At 40.0% G+C, this 27,312-nt stretch overlaps 1 protein-coding gene across 1 annotated transcript in view; it reads left to right on the top strand.

Moving 5' to 3' along the window:
* LOC139689989 (uncharacterized) overlaps positions 1-23,022 on the top strand; it is a 335,109-nt gene extending 312,087 nt beyond the window's left edge. Inside the window, exon 14 of the mRNA XM_071587153.1 lies at positions 22,276-23,022. Within this exon, the coding sequence (XP_071443254.1) occupies positions 22,276-23,022 (747 nt within the window). The remainder of the gene's footprint in view (positions 1-22,275) is intronic.
* The last annotated feature ends 4,290 nt before the right edge of the window (positions 23,023-27,312 follow it).

Raw genomic sequence — 27,312 nt, 5'->3', positions numbered from 1 at the left:
GAAAGATGGATTCATTGCTTAGATCAGTAAAAATGTGCCGGTAACGTAACCCGGTGTCATACTAGTTTCTCATGGATATTGCCTCTATTAAAATAGTAAAAGATGTCCCAACTGATGCACAATGGTTACTCTACAATTTAAAGTTTAGCGCAACAGTAGTTGCACCCACATTATTTGATCGGGATTGTGGTATATGGATTTATTGGAGTATAGACTGTGGAATACCTGCAGATGGAATAGTAGTTAAAATCCAATGCAACAAACGAGTACAATACTAGTAGTCACTGTTATTCACAACTACGAAAAGTTTCCTAAGTCATTTGAAACGTATTCTCATTCAAAAGACATTACAAAAAAGGTCTCTAATTAATCAAAATTTTTGGAATTTGCCTGAGTGGCCAACCAAAGTGATATACTTCATTACCAAGTAAAGATTAACTTAGGCGTTGCATTTAACTCGCGGCAAATAAAAGCTACTGACTTCATCTTTTGAGTCATTCACGTGAAATAATGCGACGCCATCGAACATTTAGCCACAGAAATAATGCGAACACCTTATTCATGACATATCGTTACAGATTATTCTAATTTTAAGGAATTATTTTCACAAAACTGTGCTCTATATTCAAAGGCCAGAGTAATTCATCTCCATGTTTATTACTACCTGATTAATTTGTTTAAAATAGACGCTTAAAACGAAAGGTATTGATGAAAATTCTTTTATAGCATTCCAAAAATATATTCCCGAAAAATTGTATCAACTGGTGTATTTATGTGATTTTAAATTAGAAACTATAAATATTTAGTCATTCTTTCACAACGCTTAATGTGGACTGTAAAACTGTAGACAAAAAATAACATATGTAGTTCTTTGGTAAACACTTAATCAACCGCGGGATGCTTTTGTTGCACCACAAGTATAATTTTCTTGCCTAGTAATTTTACATGCATATGCAGGTTACAAACACAAATTAAATTCTCAGCTCGGTGATTTTCCCGTGTTATTGGAACCTCACCTCCGTTTCGCGTTTTCCATTCGAGCATAAAGGCATACAAAATCTGCATCATAAATATTCAGATTGAGCTATCTTTTGTGGTCCTGAAAGGTTGCCAACCTAACAATGGAGATTATATACCCCTCGAGGATTAAGGCTCACTTTAAATAGAGATAGACAGGAGAGAGGAATCACACTTGTTTTGGTTTCTCAAAAATTAAAATTATTACCAACGGACTCGAAAAAATAGGCCGTTGGACTGTCTGGGCGTATTCCTCTGATCTAGTCTTTCGACAAACCAAATACAATAACACACATTCTGGATGCTTCACACAGTTAATAATTTTGTAACATAAAAGGAATGTCGTGATTTGTTTCCTGTTGCATTTACACACGCAAAACACGACGAGGGACCCGAAACATGACCAAATGTTCATGATTTCGAATCATTAATGGGCGACTATGAACTCATCGAGAATAGATTGCAATTTCGGTCAAAATTGTATCACCTTCCGCAATTGCTACATATTTGTCATTTAAATGCAAGCACTTGTTATGTAGTCGTATTTGTATGCAAACTTAAGAATATATGACAAAAAAGCAAGGAATAAAAATCGCACACAATGATATAAACATTGAGTTTTCATTGTTACGCATTCAAAATATATACATGTCATTCCAGAGCGGTATTAGACCAAAGGCTTCGTGTTAAAGGCGATAATTAATCTTCACCCATTAAGGAAGTTAAGGTTGATCCTGAGTGTCCTTATCAGACCTCGCTCTTGTCGCTGCATACATGTTCAATTTTTTGGAGGTAACCACTGAAGGAATACGAGTGGGTTTCATTTGCACAAAATTAGCTTTTCTGTGGTTTTCAAATTAAAAGGAAGATCGTGTAAAATATAAAGAATGCATGTATGAAATATAATAGGAGTGTACATAAGAATCAATATAAAAAGAACAATGCATAAAGTATACATAATTTAAGCATGAGGATAAAAAAATAATAATGATGATAATTTACTCAGTGATTAGGAATACTCGACGGGAGTAAAAAATAGCTTGCCAAAATCAAATTATAAATAAATTTAGGCCGTATTTTATCGAAATACAATGGGTAAATCTATGCGAAATTAAATAAAAGTTAATTGAGAACGTCCCTATTTAACCTCACTTTACGAGTGAGAGTTAATTATCGTCATGGACGTGAAGCAGCCCGTTCAAAACTACTCTAAAATAATATATCACACTAAATGATGCTTTCAATTCTTGCTTGCAATGCGATTTTAAACGTCATTCAAAGTTGCTTGACACCAATGTACACGTTTATTTTGTTAATAGACATTTTGCATATCCATCATTGTGAAATAATACAGCTCTCTTGTTTATTCTATTCATGGTGACATTTTATAGCCGCACACAATAGTTTCCCTTAATCGTCGCATTCGGAATTCATGTGAATCGTGACTCGCTTTTCAGCCACGTAGAGGGATCATGGGAAGGTTGAAAAGAAAAAAAATGGTAGCATTAATTTTATGCTAGGTATTCAATGAATGCGTAAATAAAATCGAATAGATTTGCTTCTACGGGAGTTGACTACTATACAAACACAACTGTTAAATATTTTAGTCAATCATTTTTGATTTTTAAACGAAGCAGGGACCTACTGGTTCGGGAAACAGGTGGGAAGGGAACCAAAGAAGACGGAGAAGAGATGAGAAACACGGGAGGACAGCATCCGGAGACTACCAACACAGAGCTTACTGGTTCCAATGGAGGCCTTCCTTGGTATACTCACAGTATATAACAAGAAGGCGCGACATTAGCACGGCAGGACGCCCCTGGGGAAATCATACTCGAAAGAAGACCCAGAGGAAGCACCGTAATAACAAAAGGGCTCGTCCCCAGCCAGGGAACCTAACGCTGGGCACTCGGCACACACCCTGCATGGACCACATTCCCCCAGTCCACTATTCTAAAGGATGCATAGAAACTGACAGTGTTTCTTGGGAATGAAATCTGACGGCCATCGTATCACCTTAAACTTTTCAACAGGAGAGAGTAACGACTTTAATAGATAAGGATAATAATTCAATACTGGGAAGATGCAGCCGAGAGGTGGAGGGAGGGATAATAAAGAAGGAGGGAGATTAAATGAATTGAATTCGGTCGCCGATAGGAGCCACCAATCTAGCAAGACTATTCCGTAGAGCGGTGGTCGAAGTGGAAAACAGCGAACGGCAAATCAAATACGAGGGTAGTTCCAGAAGTACCCGACCCAACAAAGAAAACGCTAAAATTTAGGAAAAAATGTATTTATTTTTCACCATAATCTCCTTTCAGCTGTAAACACTTTTCCCAACAATGTTCAATAAGTTCGATACCCTTTTTAAAATAAGAACTGCTTTGCTCCTTAAAATAGCCATTAACTGCCGACATCACTTCTTCATGGTTGAAAAATCATTGACCAGCGAGCCATGTTTTCAAGTTTGCAAACAGAAAATAATCAGAGGGGGCTAAATCTCGCGAATAGGATGCATGAGGTAGCAATTGAAACTTTAATTCATGAAATTTCGCCATTGCAATAACGGATTTGTGAGCTGGTGCATTTTCTTGATGAAATAACACTTTATTTTTAGCCAAATGCGGCTGCTTTTGCTTGTTTTCTTCGCTCAAATATCGCAATAAGTTTGCATAATACTCGCCATTGATAGTTTTTCCTTTTTCAAGATAGTAAAAGATAATTATCCCACGCGTATCCCAGAAAACCGACGCCATGACCTTGCCTGCAGATAAAATGGTCTTCGCCTTCTTTGGAGCCGGTTCTCTCTCCCCCTATCACCCTGTCAAGTGACTTGGTTCAAGACCAAAATTCAGCGAACGATTGAAAAGCGATATGTCAAATTTTGTATTGGACTGGGGAAATCGGGTATGGAGACGTTGGTCATGATTTGCCAAGTGCTCAAGTATAAAATCATGTCAAAAACTGCAGTTTTTTCGCGGCACAAGCTCTTCAAAGATGACCGAGAGAGTGTGCAGGACGAGCTCTGCGCTGGACGGCCATCGACGTCAAGAACGGACAACGTGAGCGTGAAGTGCTGAATTCATACCGTCGGTTGAGTTTACACATGATTGCAGATTGTATTGGCATTGATTAGGTGACAGTTTACACCATTATCACTGAAAATTTGGCGATGCTTAAAGTTTTCGCTAAACTCGTCCCGAAGGTCTTGACGGACGACCAAAAGCAGAGTCGATTGTCTGTTGGCAAAGACCTTTCGCAACGTGTTGAAGAAGCCCCGACTTTTTGGACAACAGAAAACAACGATTTCCTATTCCCAAAAGTGTAATCCTCCATCAAAGGACACCACCATAGAACCCTAAGTCCCGTCAAAGAAGCTTGTACACCTACCCTCTGGGACCTTCCGGAATCCGCCAACCAGGAAGCCTTCGAGTCGTGGAAACCACTGGCAAAGCCAAACCGCAACTGATTTGATATGTTGATGTTCAAGGGATGTACTTTTAAGAACTTTGAGCCATTGCAGCAATGTTTGAAATAAATCTTTTGGCCTAAGCTTTTACCGAAACATTTTATACAAACCGTGTATGTCATTCCACTCGCTGTAATTCATCTACAAAGCATATTTTTTTCTAAGTTTTCAAAATAAAAATGTTGCTATTACTGAGAATCAGTCGACTTATTCATCTCGTTACCGCCAAGTAATGAAGTTGTGGGCATAGGCATAGACTACTTATTGTTTCAAAGGGTAATATCCGTAGATTACAAATATGCTTGTCAAATAAATTAATTTAAGTTGAACTAATTCATTGATTTTTCAAATGACCTAAAGCTAGTCTTTAAACTCAGGAGTCTTGAAAAATATATAAATTTCGAAATTGAATGTATTACCGAAAAAATATAATACACAATTTGAAATGTCAGGAACAGTTGTTGCCAGCTCGCTTCTTAACGATCGTTCTTAGTGCTTTTGGTAATCATTCTTTGCCTGAAAAAGATAGCCTTGCCATTGGAACGGCCTTGTATCTCCCTTTCTTTCTCCTGTTCCTTCTTTTGATCCTTCCTTAAATATTTAAATGTTGTCCCTAACCCCGCACCCTTGCCTTCCACCACACCACCCATTATCTCTTGCTGCTCCGATAAAATGAGAATGTCACCAATATCCAGCTGATTCTGCAAGCGCCAATCATCGAAAGATTCTCCAGCGAGCAAACGAACTCCGTGAGTTATTTCCCTGTTTAATCCTCACCCAACCCTTATCCGACTCGTCGTTTATCCCCAAGTCGAGATTGATGGCCATTGAAAATCCCCCAAGAAATAAAAAGAAAATGGTGATTACTTTCCTCTAACGTAAAATGCACCACAAATAAAAAAAAACACCCCGAAGCAATGCAACCTACCTTTCCACGTGGTTGGTAATTGTGAAAATGCTAGGCCCTCGCGATTTTTGAATACCGAGGCCGAGAGCTCTTAAATGACGGGCTAAAAATTACAGAACATAGATTTTGAAAGTACGTAACTCTCGTCACATTCATTGAAGAGCCAATTATTAAGCAGATTCTGAAAGTAACATATATGCGCTAAACTAAAGTGAAATAGGTAAATAAACAAGACAACCAAACAAGACAAACAACTTTCGGCGATCAAACATGAAACACTACTGTGTTACCAATTTCACCGTAAACAACCGAAGCTATAAACATAAGGTAAGGGAATGCAACAATTTCAGAGTGTAAAAATCATTCGCCTTGACTGGGATTCGAACCCAGATCCCTCAATATCCGGTCGAGTGCTTTAGCCACTTAAGCTACCGAGGCGTCCTCTTAAACTCTGAAATTTTGGGGTTTTTAAAGGAACAAGATGTTGTGACGAAATACCGTACATACAATGTCACAGGCATTCGTAGTCGTGCGCGAGGCGCCACAGTCCACGAGGTTAAAGCCAACTTTAAACACTTATGGTGTTTTCACTTTGACAAATTCCAAAGAAACTTGTTGCATTGAAAGATTGTCGCAAGAAAAATTGTTGCATTGAAATGCACATTAGCGGATGACTCCGTTAAAAGTTACTGTTGCGGCATCTCCCGCAGTTTCTTTGGAATTTGTCAAAGTGAAAACACCATAAGTGTTTAAAGTTGGCTTTAACCTCGTGGACTGTGGCGCCTCGCGCACGACTACGAATGCCTGTGACATTGTATGTACGGTATTTCGTCACAACATCTTGTTCCTTTAAAAGCCCCAAAATTTCAGAGTTTAAGAGGACGCCTCGGTAGCTTAAGTGGCTAAAGCACTCGACCGGATAATGAGGGATCTGGGTTCGAATCCCAGTCAAGGCGAATGATTTTTACACTCTGAAATTGTTGAATTGAAATGCACATTAGCGGATGACTCCGTTAAAATTTACTGTTGCGGCATCTCCCGCAGTTTCTTTGGAATAAGGTAAGGGCCTGAAATGTAAATTAATACTGAGCTATTAACCCTCTCATAGCTGTCGATGCGTTCGCAAATTGGTATCATAGTTCTCAGATTATTAATATAGCATTATTGTAAGAAAATTACAACAGCGAAAATTTCATCATTTTGTTCGAAGCACAAACTTTATTTCTAAGTTGTATTGGACCTTCTGCATCACACCAAAAATGTTACCCTTCAAGCGAGGCTAGAAGAGTACGAGTAATCGATTATGGATGAAGGAGCGCTCATTCATGAGAAGAGTTCTCGAACTTTCCGCAAAATACCGTAGAGCATATGTCTATGAAGGACCTGTGGCAGCATGAACCATGCTTTAAGTTCAGCGATGCTTCTTTGTGCGCCGATAGTAAACAGTTCGATTAGAAAGAAAATGAAATTGATGATTTCATAAGGTTTTAAATTCAGAATTAAAGAACGTACCTAAATTTAAGGAGACCATTTCCCAGTGTTTTTTTATTTTTACCATCAACCTATACTTTTATCATTTACAAAATATTGCATCATTATATTTTAAGTTGTGACGATAACCAACGCGTGGTCACATGAACCATTCCTGCGATACCTCTGTTCACCAAAATAGTCTAACGTAGGCAACAAACTAGTGGTTGAAAGATTTCCGAAAAGCCAGAAGTAAACTCAAGCTTTTCAAGTAGTTCATAAAGGTTTAAGAATTACCTTTCAAATTAATTAAATAAATTTTCTGATTAACCAAATAGCATGAACTTTCGTTTTCGAACCGCTTTGAATTTAAAGTTATAATTAACAGACTGAAAGAATACTATGGTTTTCTGTATTTGTAATCCCGGTAGAAGGGTGTTATGGTACCCTCACGCGGGACCACAAAGTGGTCGACGCCCGCGGCTGTGTGGTACGACTAAAATAATCGTTAGTTTAAGAAGTGCAGTCATATGCGGAGGATTTCTCACTGATTATCTTCTTACGCAGAACATTCGAATACAAGAAGAAGATGCAACGTTGGAATGAAATTTCAGGAGGAAAGTCCCCCGTTTATTTGTCTACGTCGGCTTGTTTGCATAAACATGTCCACTAAGGACGGATGCTTTACATCATTGCTTCAAGTTCTCATAGAATCCTTAATAATAGTCCCACAAGGACAGATGTTTTTCCAAGTCCAAGCTGAAGTCAACAGTATTTCGCTATATCGTTTTGTACCTTACGCTATAAATGTAGTCCACACTGGTTTTCGCTGATTACGCTAAACCTTCTGGAGTTCCTGCAGTGCACATCTTCAAAATATTACGCTTCGTTCTTTCTGCTGAGAATTTTGACAAGAGCTGACTGAAGAGTTTTTTACTTGTAGTCTCCATATGTACTTGTATATCGTTCCGAAGGCTGATGACCAGTTTTGACAATAATTTTGAGAAATATAAGCTGTACGTTAATAATAATTGGAGCGGATTTGTCTTTTCCACACGTGCACAGTTGAAAAGATGGTCACCTTCCCTATTCCAACTAGATAGCCGTTTGGCTATCTCGATTGCTTTCTAATCACACGAGAATAATATAACCCAATTTTTGCCTAACTCTTAGCATCATCGAGGAGCATCTTTTGCCCCGGCAATTAAATGAAATGCTCCTCTGCTTTCCTACGTAGCCATCCACGGGTATGTCGAATCTCATTATACGAGTACAACTTCTAACTGGAGAAGAGAATGGCATCTCTTACACATGGCAGCAGTTATCTAATTTCCCTCACTGTACCGAATCTTGTCGCACTCTTGGCTCATCATAGGATACCAGTGAGCTCTAAGGCCGGTTGTTCCCGAAATACGTGGCAGCTTTACGAATGAGATTGGCTTGGCCTTTTATTTCTGAGAATAATAATTTGTATGAATGAAAAAGTAGCTCGGAGCTTTTATTTCGTTGATTCGGTGAGGAATCGGTAATCACGCTCGTTTTTAACTGTCTGTCGCCATCACCGCCATGATTATTTTATTTAAGTTTAATTAAAATGTAAATCTAATTTAGTATCCGCCACTTTACTATCCACCATTTGTATTTATGTCCTCCCCAAGTGAGTTCATATGAATTACTTTTTATAAAGCTATGCTGGCTTCGTGTAAATATATTTTCTAATGTCAAGAAACAGACATCACATATTATTTACAATGATAACTTCTACAATTTTTTAAGATATTAAAAAATGGGATTCAATGATTAACTTGAATTTTCATATTGAACCTGTTAGAATGCATGTGATGTGATCCAAGTTCCAGTCATAAGATACAGAATATTTTTATTATTACGTAAAGGGGGAAAGTCTAGGACTCCTCATCTAAGAAATTGCCGAAGATTTTGGGGAATAAGAATTATAAATACGCCTAAACACTCTCACTCACACACAATTACTCTAAGCCAATGTTCAATCAAGTTTCAGTAGGCTGTCTTCATACTTGTTAACTTTTAGAATTTTCCTATTAGCACGATTAAAAAAATTCAATTTTAAGAAATTATGTTTTTTTAACAGCTCAAATTTATTTTTTTTTGCCTTAACATCTATCATGTTTCCACACTTTAATTTTTGCAGAGGCGCTGCGAATCGATTAAAAGGTCTAATTTCCTTCAATTGAACCCCTACTTCCTCGGACCTACTACGTGCGTGCCTAAAAATAAGAGGAAGAAAAAGATTCCAGCCTTTCCCAATTCCCATTTTCCTTTAAATGAAATCAGAGGATCTCTATGCTCCTCACGTCCTCTTCTTTTCAAACATACTCCTCCGGGAAAGTCTGAGTCTTATCTGTGAATTGCGTGTCTTTTTATTCGTTTATGTATAGTTCTTGAGCACGAAGCTCAGTCCAGGAGATTACCGCATTTCAGTAATTGCAAAAGTTGAAGAAACTTTTGAACACTATGCAGTCCTTATGAAAATTATTTAAAACATTGAAAAAAGTGATCCCTTCGATCCAGAGTTCGACTACTAAAGGGCTAGTTTTTTCCTTGCGCTTACTTATGACAATGATTTAGTCATTCCTATGAGATGTGTAAATAAGGCATTTAATGGTATTTTAAAAGGGTCTTTCGAATGAAACTAATATTATCAAATAATAACTTCATTTAAATGCTGGATAGCATTCGGCTGACGCAGTCAACGAAATCAAAATTGTTTGGTACAATATAGTGAACTCATTACATTTTGACGAATATATTATCTAAGATTTGGTGCGCCAGAAAATGTGCCCAGAAACTTTAAAATTATTAATCCAGTCTCTCTTAGTGTCAGCAATGATAGGGAATACTGGAGATCTTAAGGACAGAAAGAGACCAATGAAGGAGTATGATGAGGAAACTCCTCGTCAATGAACGAAACTTATAAGAAGGTAAATGACAAGGATTTAGTAACGATTCAAACAGTATCGCGAATTTTGAATTACCGCGGGTTAGGTATATTTGATTTCTTATTTTTTGTGGCATTATGTTGGTACTTATGTCTTTCACTTATGCCGAAAATTTCGGCCATTTTGCATGATCAATTAATTGTTGACAGCTGTTTTTCTTCGACGTGTTTTTAAATGTCTTCGATTTTTGCCTGTTCCAAAAAATGGATGAAAAAATCTAAAACAAAGTTTGAGTGAAAAACAAAATTAAGTGCTCGGTCATATTCCGAATGTTGAATGTGGCTAGTTAGGGGGTTCCTTCGACCGAAGCTACGTTTATCGGTGGTACAAAATGTTCTCAGAGGTCCGAGAAGATGTGAACGACGAAGAGCGTGCCGGACGCCCGAGCACGTCAACAACAGACTAAAACATTTATGAAGTGAAGAAAATAATATTTGCCTATCGTCAAATCAACATCAGAGAAGTTTCTGAGGACCTAAATATATCGATTGGCTCATGCCATTTGATTTTTACCAATAATTTGGGTATGACACGGGTCGCCGCGGAATTCATACTAAAATTGTTCAATTTCGACAAAAAGAACAACGTATTAACATTGCTAATGAGGTTTCCGCGATGTCCCAAATTTGCTCCAGAGGGTCATAACTGGTGAGGAATCATGGGTTTATGGTTACCACGTGGAAACTAAAGGTCAATCCTCCCAATTCACAGTTGCAGCAGGACCCAAGACCGAAAAAAGTTCGGTCGAACGTGAAAGTTTTGCTTACAGTTTTCTTCGATTGCAGGGGCGTGGTGCGTCATGAGTTCTTGTCACAGGGTAGAACGGTAAATAAGGAATATTACCTGCAAGTTATGCAATTTGCGCGAAGCAATCCGCCAGAAACTCCCGGATTTATGGAAGAACAAGAATTGGCTTTTGCGCCACCTCAGCTCACACATCGTTACTTGTGCGCGAATTTTTGGCCAGAAGCAACACAATAATGATGCCACAGCCACCGTATTCTCCAGATCTGGCCCCCATTGACTTTTAAATGTTCCTGAAACTGAATAGGCCCATGAAAGGATGACGCTACGCTACGATTAACGAGATAAAGACTGCATCGACGGAGGAGCTGAACAAGATCACAAAAATAATTTTTTGAAGTGCTTCTAGGATTGGAAGAAATGTTGGCACAACTGTTTAACATCTAACGGGGATTATATGCGGGGAAAATAATTAAGATATATCGTTGGTAAAGATTACAAAAAATTACAACCTTATGATTTGTAGTATCTAACAATAGCATTCAATGAAACTCAGGAAAACACTTGGTCCAAAAGAATAATATCACATGTATCTTGAGGTTGTGCATTCAAAGTCTCGAAAAACCTTGAGTAACTCCACAAATAGCCCCACAAACTTGCTCATTCTCATCCAAATTCTATGCACATCAAAATCTCTTATGAATACGTTTGACAGATTTCAATGAAATCAGTACAAACCAAAAACATCGACCCAATACCCTTAAGTCTCCCTTGCTCATTAAGCGCAAGTACTACTTTTAATGGAACATAGGGATGAAAGGCCTCAAAATAAATTCCCGAGGAGGTCCCAAATTTTATTTATAACACTTAAGTGGAAATGGAGCAAAAATATAAAGAATTCACGGGTAGATTTGGCTCGTTCAATGCAGGCCAAACTACACTGAAACCTCTCTTTTAGTCTTCTTTTCGTACAGAAGGGAATGGCAAATAACCACCCTCGTTTTCTAAGGGAGACATTTCGATGCATGTGTTCCCAAAGACGAATTTTGATTTCCGTACAGCGTTTTCCCCAAATCCCTTTTATTCAGAACCTTCCAATTCAAAAATTTAATCAAACTAATCGCTATGTGAGGTGACACACAAGAAGCCTCGCTTGCGTGCATTAACGTGCGGGCGAAAATCCACGAGTGAAGAGAGAAGCCTTTATTTCGCCTTCCCGCAGAGTGTTGTCAAATCCGATAAAAATAAAAGTGAAATACGCTCGCCGACTTTGAGGTAGGCCGTTCGGATGTAGGCAGAAACCAATCTCATGAGTACAGGCGGATAACTAATTATTCTCATCGAAATTCCCGCCATTCACGCGGTCCACGGGGGACTTGTGAGCGGAAGCTTCCGCACTCCATTAATTCCAAGCATCCGTCCCTGCCTCTCTCTTCGCCAACTACGGTCGTTCCTCTCCACCCTCACTCATCGATTCCCCCAATTGACACGTGCATTGCGGAGCTCATTAGCAAAAGCATTACGTCGGATGTACCGCTGCCACCATGTCGCTCGGGCAAATAAAGCACGGCTCTCTCTCCCTCTTTCTCTCCCTCTCTTGCCACTCAATTGATTTCGCGCTTGCCGCCACGCATGGCCTGGGAAGGACGGTGATCGATAACTCGTTTCGCACCTTTCCACTGTACGAAAATCACCGCCGAAGGGGAGAGGTTCCCTCCTCCAAATACTCCCACCACCTCCATCCACTACTATGCCCTCCCTTCTGCCAACCAAAACTCATTCCCGAACACAACCTCCTCCCACCAAGCAGCCTTCCTTGTTCTAGCGGCGGCAAAATTCCGCTAACTTATCGTCCTGGCTCGTGCCGACCAATAAAGTTCGTCGGAAAATTTTCCCGTCGCGGTGCGGTCCCTTCCCCGGAGCCGAGGTCTTTGTGGGCAACGCCGGCTTCCCTGTTCGCGGGTGACGGAGGATACGGGAGTCGGGGCAGGGGACTCTCATCCCGGCTCAATCTCCACCCGGGTCCAGGCGTGTCTCACTCTCTCTCTCTCTCTCTCTCTCTCTCTGTCGTCTTTCTGACTCTCAGGGATGGAAAGGCGCGATGGGATAATATGTTTCCCCAGTCTTTCATACGACCGACGTCACAGCCTCGACACGGACGGCCCTTGCTGAGGCGGAAAAAATGTTGATTTCAATTACTATCCGGAGACTGAAAGTAGTGTGTCTCAGTGGTCTCGCATTGTGGACCAGACTCATCCGTTACTTGTCCAATGTAGGGAAAAAATGTATTTATAGCCCCGATTTAAAAACATTTGCAATGCGACGAAGCATACTAAAGGTCCCTTGATGATATCACTGTTAAATATTTTCTTGGCTATGTCACTTAAAAGTCATGCCTCCATCTTTGCCAGTGCCAAAAATATACGAAATACGCCTAAGCTTTCTTTTAGGTAAAATAAACAAATTGAACTCACCTTCGTCAGCGAAACAATTCGTTATTAAGTTTCTGTCACCCAAGGTCAACCCATTGGACGAAATGCTTACATTTTGCGTTTTTCTCTATGCCTGAAGCTCAACACCAGGACATCAAAGGAACAAGCGATGCATAATAAAGTGGCTCAATTCATCTTAAGAAGATTAAATTTCAACTTAAAAAGCTTGATCTTATTTTATTAACATGAAAAATGTTACAAATATTATAAGAAGATTTTTCGTCTAATCTTATATCAGTTAGTTTCTTGAAATTTTTAAAATAATGTGTTAGAATAATAAACCCATAAATGTCTCTTAATAGAAAAAGAAAGTAGTTTCATTTAATATTTATGAGTTAAAATAATTTTGCATAATTAGTTTCCAAAATTACGAATTACGTCTCATATTGGTGGAGTTGCTTTGGACAAATAATTGAGTGATGTTAACCAAACATTTTGCTCGCTTATAATATTTATTAGCACATCAAAACCATTAATCATGAATCAAATCTAATAAACTGAATAAGCATAGGAAAATCCAAGATTCGACCTTAATACAGGTAAGCAGAATCGACGAAGTAACGCCAACGGGAGACAGATTTTTAAAAACATTTATAATTTGCCTCTCATTTTCAACTTTCGTATTCAGTCAAATATTGTTCATATACATGTAGATTAGAGTAAAATGTTCTTAAAAAGTAAATTTTTAGATAATCAGGTTAACTAGGTGAATATTTGAATCAACTTAATTCTAGCCATTTATTTCTTATTCGCCACACTTGTCCACCAAGGTACAATTCCGAATTCTGGATATGACTCGACCTTTATGTTTCCTCTTTTTCTTATCAGAGTTCCCGATAAAACTTTTTTTACTTCCACGTTTTTATAAAATAAAGGAAATATATCTTTCTTCGTATTCAAGTGTCAAGCACAAGGATAATATCGCTCTGCTATTACCATGGTTCCAGCTCATTCCCTCATCTTTTGTGGGGAACTGCAAGACTACCCCTACTCCCATTCACCGCTGTATTTCAAAACTCCCCTAATTATCCTTCCCCGATTCTCCTCTCTCATCATTTGTGCAATATAAGCGTACCTAGCTTCCAATTTTTTTCTCTTCCCAGGTTTTCGGACCCCTAAGCCCGTGCCTCGCGAACCACGACATACTGTTGCCGATAACGTTTTGTCAATAAGACTCCCAACTTTTTAATCTCCCAATGGTCCCATCATTGGATTTCTCCCTCCTCCGATCCTCATCCAACGAAATGGGAAGAGGCCATCCATATTCGTCTTTTTCAGGCAGGAAAGAGATTGGCCTTCATTGGACCGTATTCAAAATTTCCATTCATTCAACCTTGACGGCTGTCACTCCGTTCGAGCCCGCTATTTTTGAACATCTATGAAATACCACCAGCGCTTTCTTTTTTTGCAATATTTTATCGTCCACACCTCTACGCTAAACTGCATTGCACACCTCGAAGCAGGAAGTACGGCGTACTCGTGAAAGATTAAGTTTATCCATATTGAGACCCTCGGTCCAATAACAGGAGTATCTCAAGAAATTCAAAGTTTTCTTTGGGTATCCATTTAATCGAATCGCATAGGCCTGTCATATCATTCATTTTCGGATATCAATGAAATGGATTCCTAAAAATATCTCGCAACCATTGACGGCCGCCTCAGCGGATTCTTGTTGAATGTTTGTTTCTATTATGAATCGCAAAAGAGAAAGTAAATATGCGATCCACGGATTACAGGTAGGAGCTGTAATTAGCCATTCAAAACAAGCACGAGGTTTGCGACCGCTTGAGATGAGATCGCGTGATACGGAGAGAAGGTTCACGAAAATTAAATTCTAACTTCCTTCCATATAAATTTCATTGCTTTCACAAGTGAAAATAAAGCAAATCCAACCAATTAAAGAAATAACACAAGGGAAGAACACAACGTGTCAAATATTTAGTACTAAGCCCAGGGTGAGAGTTCATGAAGACTTGGCACTGGATTAAATGATGGTCTTATAAACAGATCAGTAAGTAGTAGTTGAAAAAAAATTAGACCGACTGTCGAACAGAAACATCCCTGGAAAATTTCCCCTTTCACAATATAGGAATATGTCACAAAAAGAGGAACATAAGAGCTATTAAAATATATCTACCTTTTGCAGAGACGTCATCACTTTTTACAGCTGGCTTCCCAAAACATCCCGCCTTGCGCCCTTGCGGCTACCTAGGGGTATCGTAAAGATGGAGGTATCCAGCGTTATGTCTTCAACTTATTCAGCGAAGTGAAAATCACTTCTTCTCATCCAAAAACGTCACCCATTCAATCCACTCTTATATCAAAACAAAAAGCCCCTTCCGTTTTAATGAGTACCAGTCAGCCCTTCGAGGTGGATTAACATTGTGTGCTGTGTCACAAGCAATTACGAAAGAGAAAATCTCCCTTTTTTTATTCTCTACAAAAAATTATTCCCAACAAGACCCTCCTGACTTAGGTGATAATACGAGATACCCAGTGCTCCTTTTTCCCCCTCCACTAGTTTTTTTTATTTTTTTTCAATGAAAACTATTTCGTAATTACTGGTTTCGCGTTAAAAATTTTATTGTTAAATAAACCACTAACTTCCAAAAGTATTGGTCTTGTGAAAATGTTCGCCGACCGAATGAATAGTTTTGCATGAAATGTGCCTTTTCCACGAAACTTGTCCTCGGATAATACAGTCTGAATCTTACTCCCTTTCACCCAAAGTAACTACTTTGAAGGATCTTTTTTTCATAGTTACACAAATCCTTAAATTCCCCGCAAGCTCTTATCGTTTATAAAATTTAGATATCTCTTTTTTTGTCGGATTTTTAGAGTTCAGTTCGATTTGCAAATCTAGCAGAATAATAGTGAAATCCTCTTGACTGTGTTTGAAGCATGTACAGTTTAGTAGTATATGCAATCAAAGTCTACCTGATCAATAGATCTCTACACACTGCTAAAAAATGGACATACTGCAATATCTATCTCTGGCAGATGTTATTCCTCGGACGTAGGATTTCATATCATCATTTGACGTCCTATTTGATTAATGTTACCTCATCAAAAGTCATCACTAGACCTAAATTTATTGCAGCCATTTAAAATTGTTTGAACAACTGAACCTTTATTGCTAGAGGGTCGAACATCTAAAAGTGAGATTTGATCATAAGAGAGTATGACTGTAAACAACAGTGACCTTTTGATGGTCAACTTTGGAGAAACTTTAAGCTAAATTTTGCATTAACTTGATTTTAATAAAAATATCGGCTGGATTCCTCATTCGATAATTATTTCTTATAATATTTGCCAGTGCAATGTAAAACATATTCCATTGTCTTTTCTACGTATTAAAAACTACCATTTCCTTTCCTCTATTAATTTCTAGGTTTAGTAATTGCGAAACTATTAGTTCCTGCCGAATCAGCTTTGTTAGTTTTTTCTACCCTGATAATCTTCTTTACTTCATATTTACAAACGTACTCTTCAGAACCCTTTTCCATCACAGAAATATCGTCTTCAAAGCGCAGTATACCAATTTTTTCCTTTAATCTTTTCATGTTTCGTGAATATTTCGGCCTTTTTACACTCCCGTACCATTTAATATATACCACTTTTTATTTTTGAATTATTTAAATATTCCATTTTTCATTTTCACTTTATTAAAAATAATTGGAGATGTTCACTGATAACTAACGCCGCACCCCTTGATCTGAAGTAAACTTCAAACAAAAAAGGAATAGAAATAGAATAAATAGAGAAGTAATATCGCACATAATAATACGTTATGAATCTCATCACAGGCATTGAGTATGTAACCGAAATCCTTTCTTGAAGTTTAATCTCTTTTTACACACTTTCAATACTTAAGTTACGTGAGAACTGTTTTCCTTTACTAATTCTACAACTTTCTCTGCATCTTTAAACGAAATATATTAGCATAATGATAGATGAATAGATTTATAATGAATAGAAAAATAATAATATTCAAAATAATTGAAGCAAATCAATGATAATATAAATTTAAAGCATAATAAAATAGATTGATATTTTATGTGGCAAAGATTATATGACCATAGATGCAGGATATAGAAGCATAAGGATAGCACCGTTCATTATGTGATGATGTCACTAAGTACACAAATAGAAGGCCACTATTCTCAGATTGAATGACTTCCACTGCCTACGAGCCACAGTCAAAGGAAATCGCAAGCGTCTCTATAAACGACAAGGGATTATCGCACATGTATGGTTTGACAACGCCTACTGCAGTATTCTCGGGCTGCGCGAGAAGTCAGGGGGGGGGGCAGGGAATACTTAATGAATGGTGCACTGCAGGGCGTCTCATTAAGGGAGCACAACGGAGGGCGTGATATCAGCGTCACGCCAGAACGACGGGAGCTTGGCTGAACATTCCGTTAAGGTGGGAGGGCGCTTTATCTAATGGAGTCATTTGAGGCAATTTGTCGAATGGCTAAGTGGGGTTTATGATGTTATAACTTGTTAGAGGTAATGGCTTATCTCAGCTCTTAGTGAGAGTTTTTAAATAAAAATACATGCAATTTGTATCGGTGGTATTCTAGCTAGCAAAGAAAGAAACGGAAAGTTGCAGTATGTAAGGTCATAGCTCTACCACTGCCAATATGTTAAAAGCATGATCACCACTGATTCTTTGATTAACTCCTGAGCTATATTTTTCATTCCTATTCCATTCCTTTGATTCTGCTCAATGCCTAAATGCATACGTTATAATCACACTTCATACTGTGGTCACGGCCAGGTCATCAGGAGCTCCAAATTTTAAATTTAACGGGATATAAATATAACTTTTAATCTTCCAGTTTAATTTTTTGTCAGCATTTAATTTTCAGTTTACACAGTTTATGAAGATTATCGTAATCCGAGGCAAAGGGGTCCCGAAACACTTCCTTTTGAGGCAGCTCTATGGAGTCTATTCGTATGCTATTGTCGAACTTACTACCGAATAATACGCATGATGCAGTTTCTTCGCTATCCGTCTTCGTATTAAATCACTGACGTATCTTTTCGATTTTCGTTTGAATTGCTTCCTGTATTTCAATGCACGTTTTGTGGCAAATAGATTTGATTTGCTGAAATATATGCCTCGCGGGTATTTGTGTTTCCTTAATTCAGCTAGCTCATCCACTTAAACATCCTGTGCTCCATAAACTCGTTCGTAATCTCACTCGCTCGCAACTGCAGCTAATACTCAATCAAATTGTGCGCCTGGACTCGGCAAACCAGTGCTCGTGGCGCTCACATTGAAACTGTCGATAACATCGTACATGTTAGAAATTGAATGAACATGCATATTTATTTAAGTTTGAAAAATTTCATGTCATTAATTTGCCTTCTTTTCAGTATTTTCAATCTTGCAGTTTACATGTAACAATACAATAGCTAGTTTAACACGCCACACAATACTTATTTAGAGAAAAGGGATACGCAAATCAAGGTCTGACCGGAATGCAAATAAGGACCAAAGGACGAGGACGCAAGTTTTTTAACTATTATTTCATTTGTAGACATCATACTACCAACTTGTCATTAGACCATTGTTATAATATTCAATAAAAAGTTTGGTCATTGTATCAGAGCTACATTCTAGGTATAACTACGGTCACTGAAATAATTAAGGGTCACTATTAAAAGAGCCCGGCGAAACTTTCTAAATATTGAGAGCATGCATTTAAAACTAAGATATAATGGTGTTCATATCTTTTCATTTTGGGAGCGACTAGGAACTGTTAGCATTATAAAGGAAACAGCCATCGGACAGCAGGGAATTAAACCTCGGACGGCATGAGCGAGCGTGGAAGAGAACATAAAATTGCTAACGTCTGACTTCCCAGATTTACTCGTTTTTTTCCAACAGCTCCAGCATTGTTTCTCTTTACGTTGGACAATAAACGAGTTTTTCTTTTAATAACGCCATATTCTGCCCACTCACCTGTCTATCGTATCACCTTGCAGGCCTTAATATCCATAACGAACCCTTTGTGGGTAAAAAATGGCAAGTTGGTTCACAAAAACCGCGTGTCGAGTACGCCCGGGTTTAGAGCCGACCATGGTCGCGGAATTGGTTAATTATCTCTCTCCCTCTCTTTCATATTTCTCCATTTTTCTCTCTTTCTTTCTGTCTCTCCTCTTCTCTTCTCTCTATCATGGTTAATTACCTCCATCTCTCTCTTTCTCAGTCTCTTCTTATCTCTCTCAATCTCTTTCATTCTCCCTCTTTCTCCTCCCTCTGCTCCCCCTCTTGTCCTCACTCGCTCTCTTCTTCCCTCTTTCTCCTTTCTTCTCTCTGATACTGTCTTCCCTTCCTTTTTCCTACTTCTCGCCCTCCCTCACACTCACTGTCTCTCCTCCCTCCCTGTCTTTTCCTCCCCCTCTTCCCTACCGGAGAGGCCTGCATTAATATAATCATCTCCCCAGAGCAGCCCGGGGAACCCCGTGGCGCAAGATGCAATTTTACATCATGCCCATCCGGCAAAAACTTTTTCTGGATTACGACCTAATCTCGTCAGTGTAAAGAGGTCCTTGATATGTATATTTCACTCCCATATACCGAGAGAGATAAAGACATGGAGGAGAAAGAGAGAGGAGAGATTTCTTCTCCAAATTCTTTTTTTCTGGTCGGAGCACCTTCGCCAACACTGCGGTCGATTATTTCGCCTGAGGCCACGTCGGCCTGGATACCTCCTCACCTCTCCCTCTCACTCTGCATACGGTCCCCGCTGCTCGTTTTTTATTTCGTCCGCCGGGATTATTTTCGGTTGTTTTTCGGCCGTGGACGACCCAATTCTTTCAAGTTCTTCGACAACTCTTTCACCTCCCCCTCCACCATTACTCTACACACCACCAAAACGGCAAAACCTTGATTAAAAAAATCCCTCTTCCCCATTATTTTTCATTTCATACTCAGGAACCTCCCTACCGCCACCCTGTTGACAGGGCTGGACCGATTCCAGGGCCCATCCATGCTCGGACTGTTGGGGACAGTCGGAAAAGAAGGAAAACTCCGTTCAAATTGCTTGAATAGACGACGCTGAGCGGTCGACCTTGTTGGTTGATGATGACGCGTGTTTGGAAAAGGGAAAAATTATAAAATAATTCCAATAATATATCCCCTACCATCTCTTCACCTCTTTAATCTTTCCTTCTAACTTTATTCGCTTTTCCTCTTTCCCCTTCGCCCCACGCTCAACCCCCTTCATGCCGCTTCGCTCTTAAATAAATTCCGACGAACTGCCTTTCAGAAGACAGCGCGCTATAAGTTTTTAAGGGTCGCTCAGATTTAAATATCACGGAGTGATTCCGGTAAAAAAAAGTTCTCCTGACCTTTGAAAGGGGATATGTTTGACCTCCCCATCCGTCCAACTCCTGAAACGGGAGGAGTAAGAACCACGCCCAACAATTTGAAATTGCGGCTCGTTCTCCAAAAAGAAATTCCCCCCTCCCCACTCATCATCCTCTGAGCTGGAGGGAAGGCAGCTTCCAGATTTAGACGAGTTAATTCATCGACTCGAATGGTCTCACACTCACCCCTACGCTATGTTTCGCGGTTTCCAAATTATAGTTCGTTCTCCTTTCACGAACGTCTGCAGCACTCATTGAATCTGGGGCGGGGAGAGCCACAGGGGTTCTCCGTAGGCGGAGGCACACACCATTATGCCTCCTTTCGGAGAGGAGAGGTCTTTATTTTTCTCTATCCTTACTGATATCTCGACATCAATTGGAACGACCCCGAGTCCAGCATTGCTCCTTTGAAGACGATTTATGGAAAGAAGGTAAACTTAGTAGGATATATCCCTAGCATGAACTCACATACACACATTTTGTATCAGTGATTGCATAAACTACTGTAAAAACTTCAGTTTATAAACAAAAAGGTGAGCACGAAAATGTATTGAGAATGACTTCACGTCACTCAAATTAGAACAAATTATCAGCCTACAATCGGTTTGGAAAATAAGTATAGTAATGCGCAGATTTTCCCTGCCCATTTTTCTCTCCATCCCCACCTTCGGCGACGCCTTCGCAAATCATTTGATTCGACAAGAGATTCAATGGCGGGGTGTGAAAACCCTGTCCAGCAGCTGAATCTCTTTTCGATTCATTTATACGTGAATTTTTTGTCGGTCATGATACCTCGCCCACCATAGACGCCCTCCCCCGTCCCCAAGGTGCAGGAGTCCGCGGTGATGGAATGAAAACGGCTCCCTCGAGCAATAAAACGTTCGGCAGTCCCTTTCGACGAATTTTGCGATAACGTGCAGCGGCTACATGTTCCTCTCGCATCGCCGCAATTGAATGAGAGTCGCTGCATCGCTCGAGTCCATTCAATCTCTCCATCGACCCCCAACGCTCTTGACTTCCTCCAACCCTCCTCCTCCCCCTCCGCCCGCTATACCCCCTAAGCGGCCCTTGCTCCTCCTCGCGTGACGTTCGCATTTATCCGTGGGTTAGCTGGGCACGTGAGCGAGTGTGTGAGTTTTCGTGGCCCACACCTTTACCCACCCTCCCGCCTCACCTAAACCCCATTCTCCAATTCCTCGTTCCTTCTTCGACCCCGGGATCGGGAATGATTTTGGGAAATTTGTTCCGGCGCGTGGTCTTGTTTTAGGCAAACACGGCATGGGACTCGATTCCCTCCTTCAAAGTTCATGATATTTCCTAAACCAATATTGGCACTTCACCCTACTTTTCCTTTTCGTGTTTCCCGATTTTTAACCGAAGTGGCTATAAAAATGCAATATCCTCCTATCTCTTTCTCTTCTCATGCATGCATATAAAATACACACACACACACACACACACACACACACACACACACACACATATATATATATATATATATATATATATATATATATATATATATATATATATATATATATATATATATATATATATGTGTGTGTGTGTGTGTGTGTGTGTGTGTACACATAGCAAAAAATGCAATTATATGTGTGTGTGTATGTACTCGTGTGAGTGTATATATATATATATATATATATATATATATATTTATATATATATATATATATATATATATATATATATATATATATATGTATATGTATATATGTATGTATATATATATAATATAAATACATAAATACTGCAATTCGCTCATTATAATTTTCTCTTCTTCTCATTCGTGGCACTTAGGAGGAATGGAAAGGCATCGTCCAGCAGATACACTCCCTTTGCTCCAAGCTCTCCGGGAGAGACGAAAAGGCGACCGCCCCACTGGCCTGCAAACTCGCCCTAGTGCTGGAGGCTGTCGGTGGCGTCGACGGCGCTGCCCTGGGCGAGGAGGACGAGGTGGGGGAAGGCGGGGCGGCAAGCAAGATTGGCCAAGAGGGGAATGGGAGCAAAAGGGGAAATGAGTCGGAGGAGGGAGAGAAGGTGGTAGTGGTGGTTGTAGGGAACAAGGAGGAGGGGGATGAGGGTACGGAGGAGGAGGAATCGAGGAGGCGAAGGAAAGGGGGAGGGAAGCAGGAGTCGGCGGCCCACAACGGCGTAGCGGAGGAGGGCGAGGCGGACGACGGCGAAGGCAAAGTGGGGAGCAAGAAGAAAATGCGCTGGAGGCGGAAGAAGAAGGAGGTGGATGAGGCGGCGACCCCGCCCCACCGCGCTCCGTGGAGCGGCGGGGGAGACGAGTGGTCGGGCGGGGCGGTGCGCAAGAGGAGACGGCGGGGTGGGGCACGGCCGGAGGGGGACGGGGCGGCGGGGTCCGGAGGCGAGGTGGGGTCGAGCGGCGGGGATGGGGGGGCTGCTGGAGATGGGGGCGGCGGCAGGGGCGGAGGAAGCCGGAGGCAGGGAAACGATTTACGTTCCGGCCACGCGAGGACACACGCTATCGTGATAGACCTGGATGACAAGAACAGATTTACCGAGGAAGTGACGGTTTGAGTGGTGTGGGATGGGGATTGGAGAGAGTGAGGTGACGGTGACGCGGTGTGTGCGGCTCAGGAAGAAGGAGCGATGGCGCGGTGGGGGCGGAGGATAGAAGAGAGAAATATGCGGAAGGGAACTCCTCGCCCATAAGAAGGGAAGTTGTGGGAAAGTGAAAGATGGATATGGTTGGGTGGTGGGGAACGGAGAATAATAGTTGGAGACATAAGATGGGAGGTTTCCGAGAAGTTGAGTGAGAGAGAGAAGGTGGGGAAGGCGGCGAAGAAATAGTCGTTGGGGCCTCGGGGGAAGGATTTTGGGGGGTTGGAGTGGTGAGAAAGAAGCAGTGGTGTGGGTTGGAGGTTAGGCGTGAAAGGTGGGTGTGGGATTGGGTACGGAATCGACGCCGGGAAGTGGGCGGGCGACCCATCGAAGAGAAAAAAATAGAAAGGAAGTTGAGTTAAGAGGGGAATATCAGGAGTAAAGGGAAAAATATATGTAATAAAAACGACGAAGTAGAAGAGGGAAGGGAAAGACCACGTAAGGGAGGAACTTTCCTAAATCAATTAACTTAAACATGCCGCAAAAGTAGTTTGGAAACAATAAACAATCAGGCAAGCAAACAATCGAATGAATCCCTTGGTAACTTGATATGAAAGTTGTTTCCCATTTTTTATAATAAGTGATGATGAAGGAGGGGATAAAAGTAGTCTGCGTGAGCATGTTTTTGTGAGAATGAGTGAGAAGGAAGAAAAAAAAAGAGTGGAGACGGAGAGAGAGGGAGGGGTTCGGAATGCAGAGTTAGGATCCCCCCGAGGGACGTCAGGAGACGACGAGGAACCCGGAGGGGGTGAAGGAAGGAAAAAACGGAAACCTTGTAAGATTGGGTGAGTGAGGAAGTGGCAGGGAGAAGGGGATGTGGAAGGGGCTTCGGGAGAGGAGATGAGATCTGCGCTCTTTTTATTGATTCTCTTCCCTCCCGCTCTGACAGTCGCCAATTCTGGTAAGATTGTTATTATAACAATACTCTTCTCTAATCCCCTTCTTCTAGGCGATTTTTAATGATTGACAAATATTTCACTTCGTCATATTCCCTTTTCCTTCTCGCTGTTGATACGGAGCGCGGATGAAATGAAAGCATCGCTTATTTTTTCGAGGGCCATCTCTCCTGTGAACCATAACCAACGAACCAAGCTCAATCAACAAAACCTCAAAGCTGTTTTCTTTACCTTCTCGAAAAATGATTTCAATGCTATCATCGAATCTTTCCTTTCATTTTGAGGTATCCTTTTATGCAAAAATATTTCCACTGTCCACAAACATATCACCGAACACTGATAACTGGAAACTGAACAAAATATACACACATGTGACGAATTCTTCCAGCCGAGAAAAGAGCGTACTCGAGGGACAGATGAGGCGACGACTGAAAAGGGAAGTGCGCTCTCGAGAGATTGGTCCGTTACCCAATCATCTGTATTTCCGGTAGCGTCGGCCGTCGTTTGGATTTTTCTGCCTGAGTATCTAAAAGGAATTGGAAGTGCCTTACATTAATTTCGGTCTCGTCTTAGCGTATAGTGAGCGGGGAGGGAGAAGAGCTAAGTGGCACTGAGCACGGCGGAAGAACAATTCAAGCGCATTTCAATATAGCTGCAAAAGATGTTTACGGCTCGGGACGAGCTCATCGATCTTCTCGAGTGGCACCCGTCACTTTTTAGACGGGGCAGGAACTGGGTCCAACAAAATCCGTAGGTGAAGAAGCACACATAATGACTGAGCTTAATGGTGAATCGTATTCACTACTCTGCGTAACAGTGAAATTTGCCAACGGGCTTCAAAAAAAATTAACGTAGTCATTTGCCAAGAATAATTTTCAGATATCTTCGAAGCAAGATGAAATTCTTTCGTTCGCTTCCAAAAAATAAATATTTCCGAAAATATTTATCTTGCATGATAATGTTTCGAGCCGAATTCTCGGCACCTGCCAAGGCACATAGTTTGCTTTGCATGCAATTTCCCACTAAGAGTAGTTATCCCGGAAATGGCATTCTTCAATCTAGAATAAGAATAAGTGTAAACAATTTTTGGAGCACCTTCACGCAAACTGCTACGATTAAGAAAAAATGAGATAATATCCATATCTTCCATTGTGAATGTCTTTAAGAGTAAAACATTTTCGTAAATAATCCACGACCAACATAGAGCAAGATAAATAGTCTGGAAACTCACGCATATTTGCAGCCCCCTCCTAAGGTCAGCATTTTACTTCCTCCCGTTTGCCCCCTCCCACACCATACCGTCTACAAACCAACCAAGTCTCCTAGGCTTTTAAAAAAAAAGGCATTTTTACCAATATTTGACCTCGAAACATGTACGCTAATGAAGTGTTCCGGAAATAACGATCGTTTTGTATCCCATTGCCATGATACGAAGAAGCTAAATGAAAGAGACCATGGATCCCGTGGATGAAGTACGACCAGTCGAGTTTTCTTCCAGTTTTTTTATTCCCGAGCGCCAAAGTAATATTTCCTTTTTTTACTTTTTTGCTTGACGATGAAAACATTACGCGCTACCAAAATCTCGGATGATTATCGTGAAACCAGTAATATCATAACAACTAAGAAACTGAATAGGCTATGTAATGTATTTTCTCTATCCAAACATGTTTCATAAGTTTAAATGTGTGTATACAAAAATATGTAATATCGTCGAATGGAAAAAATGGGAATATGAGATGTGGTAATCTATGTGTAAATAAGTGTATGTAAAATTTCATTTTATTGGATGAAATCGTCAATAAAGATGAAGAGATTTTATGAAAGAAATTTATATGTGCCTAATGTTTTGACCATATATTTAAATCCTTCCGTTTTTTTTGTGAATAAAATTAGTACATTCTACACTACCAGGTTATTCAATACCAGAAATGTGGTCTATTAAATTTTACTTCCCTAGAACCCCAAACGCCCAATCATTTCGTAGTGTTACGATGAACTTGAAGTTTACATTTATCTTAACCGCAGTGAATATGGCTTTCAACAAACTTTTATTTCCGAGCAAAGACACTCTTTTTTGCCTCCCCAGGGAAATCATATTTTCACAGATATGATCATATCAAGGAAGTAGTTTCATTGTGAAATGTTTTAAATTAAACAGATAAATTTTCAAGCTGGCAAAGGAGGAACAGTTGACACTAAGTATTTTAAAATGTACGCTAAAAACGAACAAATCTCAATTTTGAGACAAATGTCTTCTAGATATATGTTCTAGGAAGCTCTTTTCATTGTTTAGCGAAAATGCCGTTAACATAATCATTTTGGAGGAATATAATCAAAGAATTACTTTAAATTCAAAAGGCCTTTAAATTCCGGGTTAATTCTGTAATTAAAAGGAATTGTCTTTAATTTATTTTCTCACAAGTGTTACTACTCTCTTTGGATTCTTCAAAACTATTCCCTGAAGTTCATGGATAACATCACTAAACAATTAGGAATGAGGCTCACCTTGCTGCGTTCGTAGCAGAATAGGAATTCATATTTTCATTTTAATGCCATCAGAAATCCAGCTCTGTGATAATTCAAAATTTCAGGAGCATAATTTACATGAATAAAATCTATTCATGGACCTATTTTCTTAACTTTAACGTTGAAATTTAATTCATACCTGATATTAATAATATGAAAGAAAAAGTTTCGTAATTTCTTGGAATATCAATAAAGGATCATATGGTAAAAATTAAGCATATATAAATGCATTTACTACGCCTTTAAAGTTTTACATTTATATCTACTTGAATGTACTGATGTTTTTCAAAATACGAAACTTTTAAAGATTCCTATCTTCACGGGCCATTCTTCACAGTTATTTACGATGGTAATCCCAAACGGAAGCTCTCCAATTGTTTATAAATAGAATAGATACGTTACCCTGAATATTACCCTGAATAACCGATACATTTTTTACAGACCTTAAATTCCACTATTTTTTACATATTTTCCATTTCGGTCAATGAATTTTCACAGGAGCTGAAATGGCTCTTTTATTTCCATGTCATACCATCTCGCCAAGATGTCGTTGAGCCAGTATTGGACCTCAACTTTCACCTCGTCACTGAAGCGCCTTCCGGTCAAATTTTCTTTCAACGTGGGAAAAAAGTCGTAGTCACCGGGTAACAAGTCCGGACGAAAGGGTGGGTGGGTGATGATGCCCCATCCAAACTGTTGCAGGAGAGAGACGGTTTGACGGACGACGTGGGGACGGGTGTTGCCGTGGATATGGCTTATACTATTGCTCAACATTCCTCTTCTG

Source organism: Hetaerina americana, unplaced genomic scaffold (genome assembly GCF_022747635.1).
Source record: "Hetaerina americana unplaced genomic scaffold, ioHetAmer1.1.p SCAF_3, whole genome shotgun sequence".
NCBI classification, from domain to species: Eukaryota; Metazoa; Arthropoda; class Insecta; order Odonata; family Calopterygidae; genus Hetaerina; species Hetaerina americana.
The sequence above is the reverse complement of the archived record's forward strand: the minus strand, read 5'-3'. Positions and strand labels throughout refer to the sequence as shown.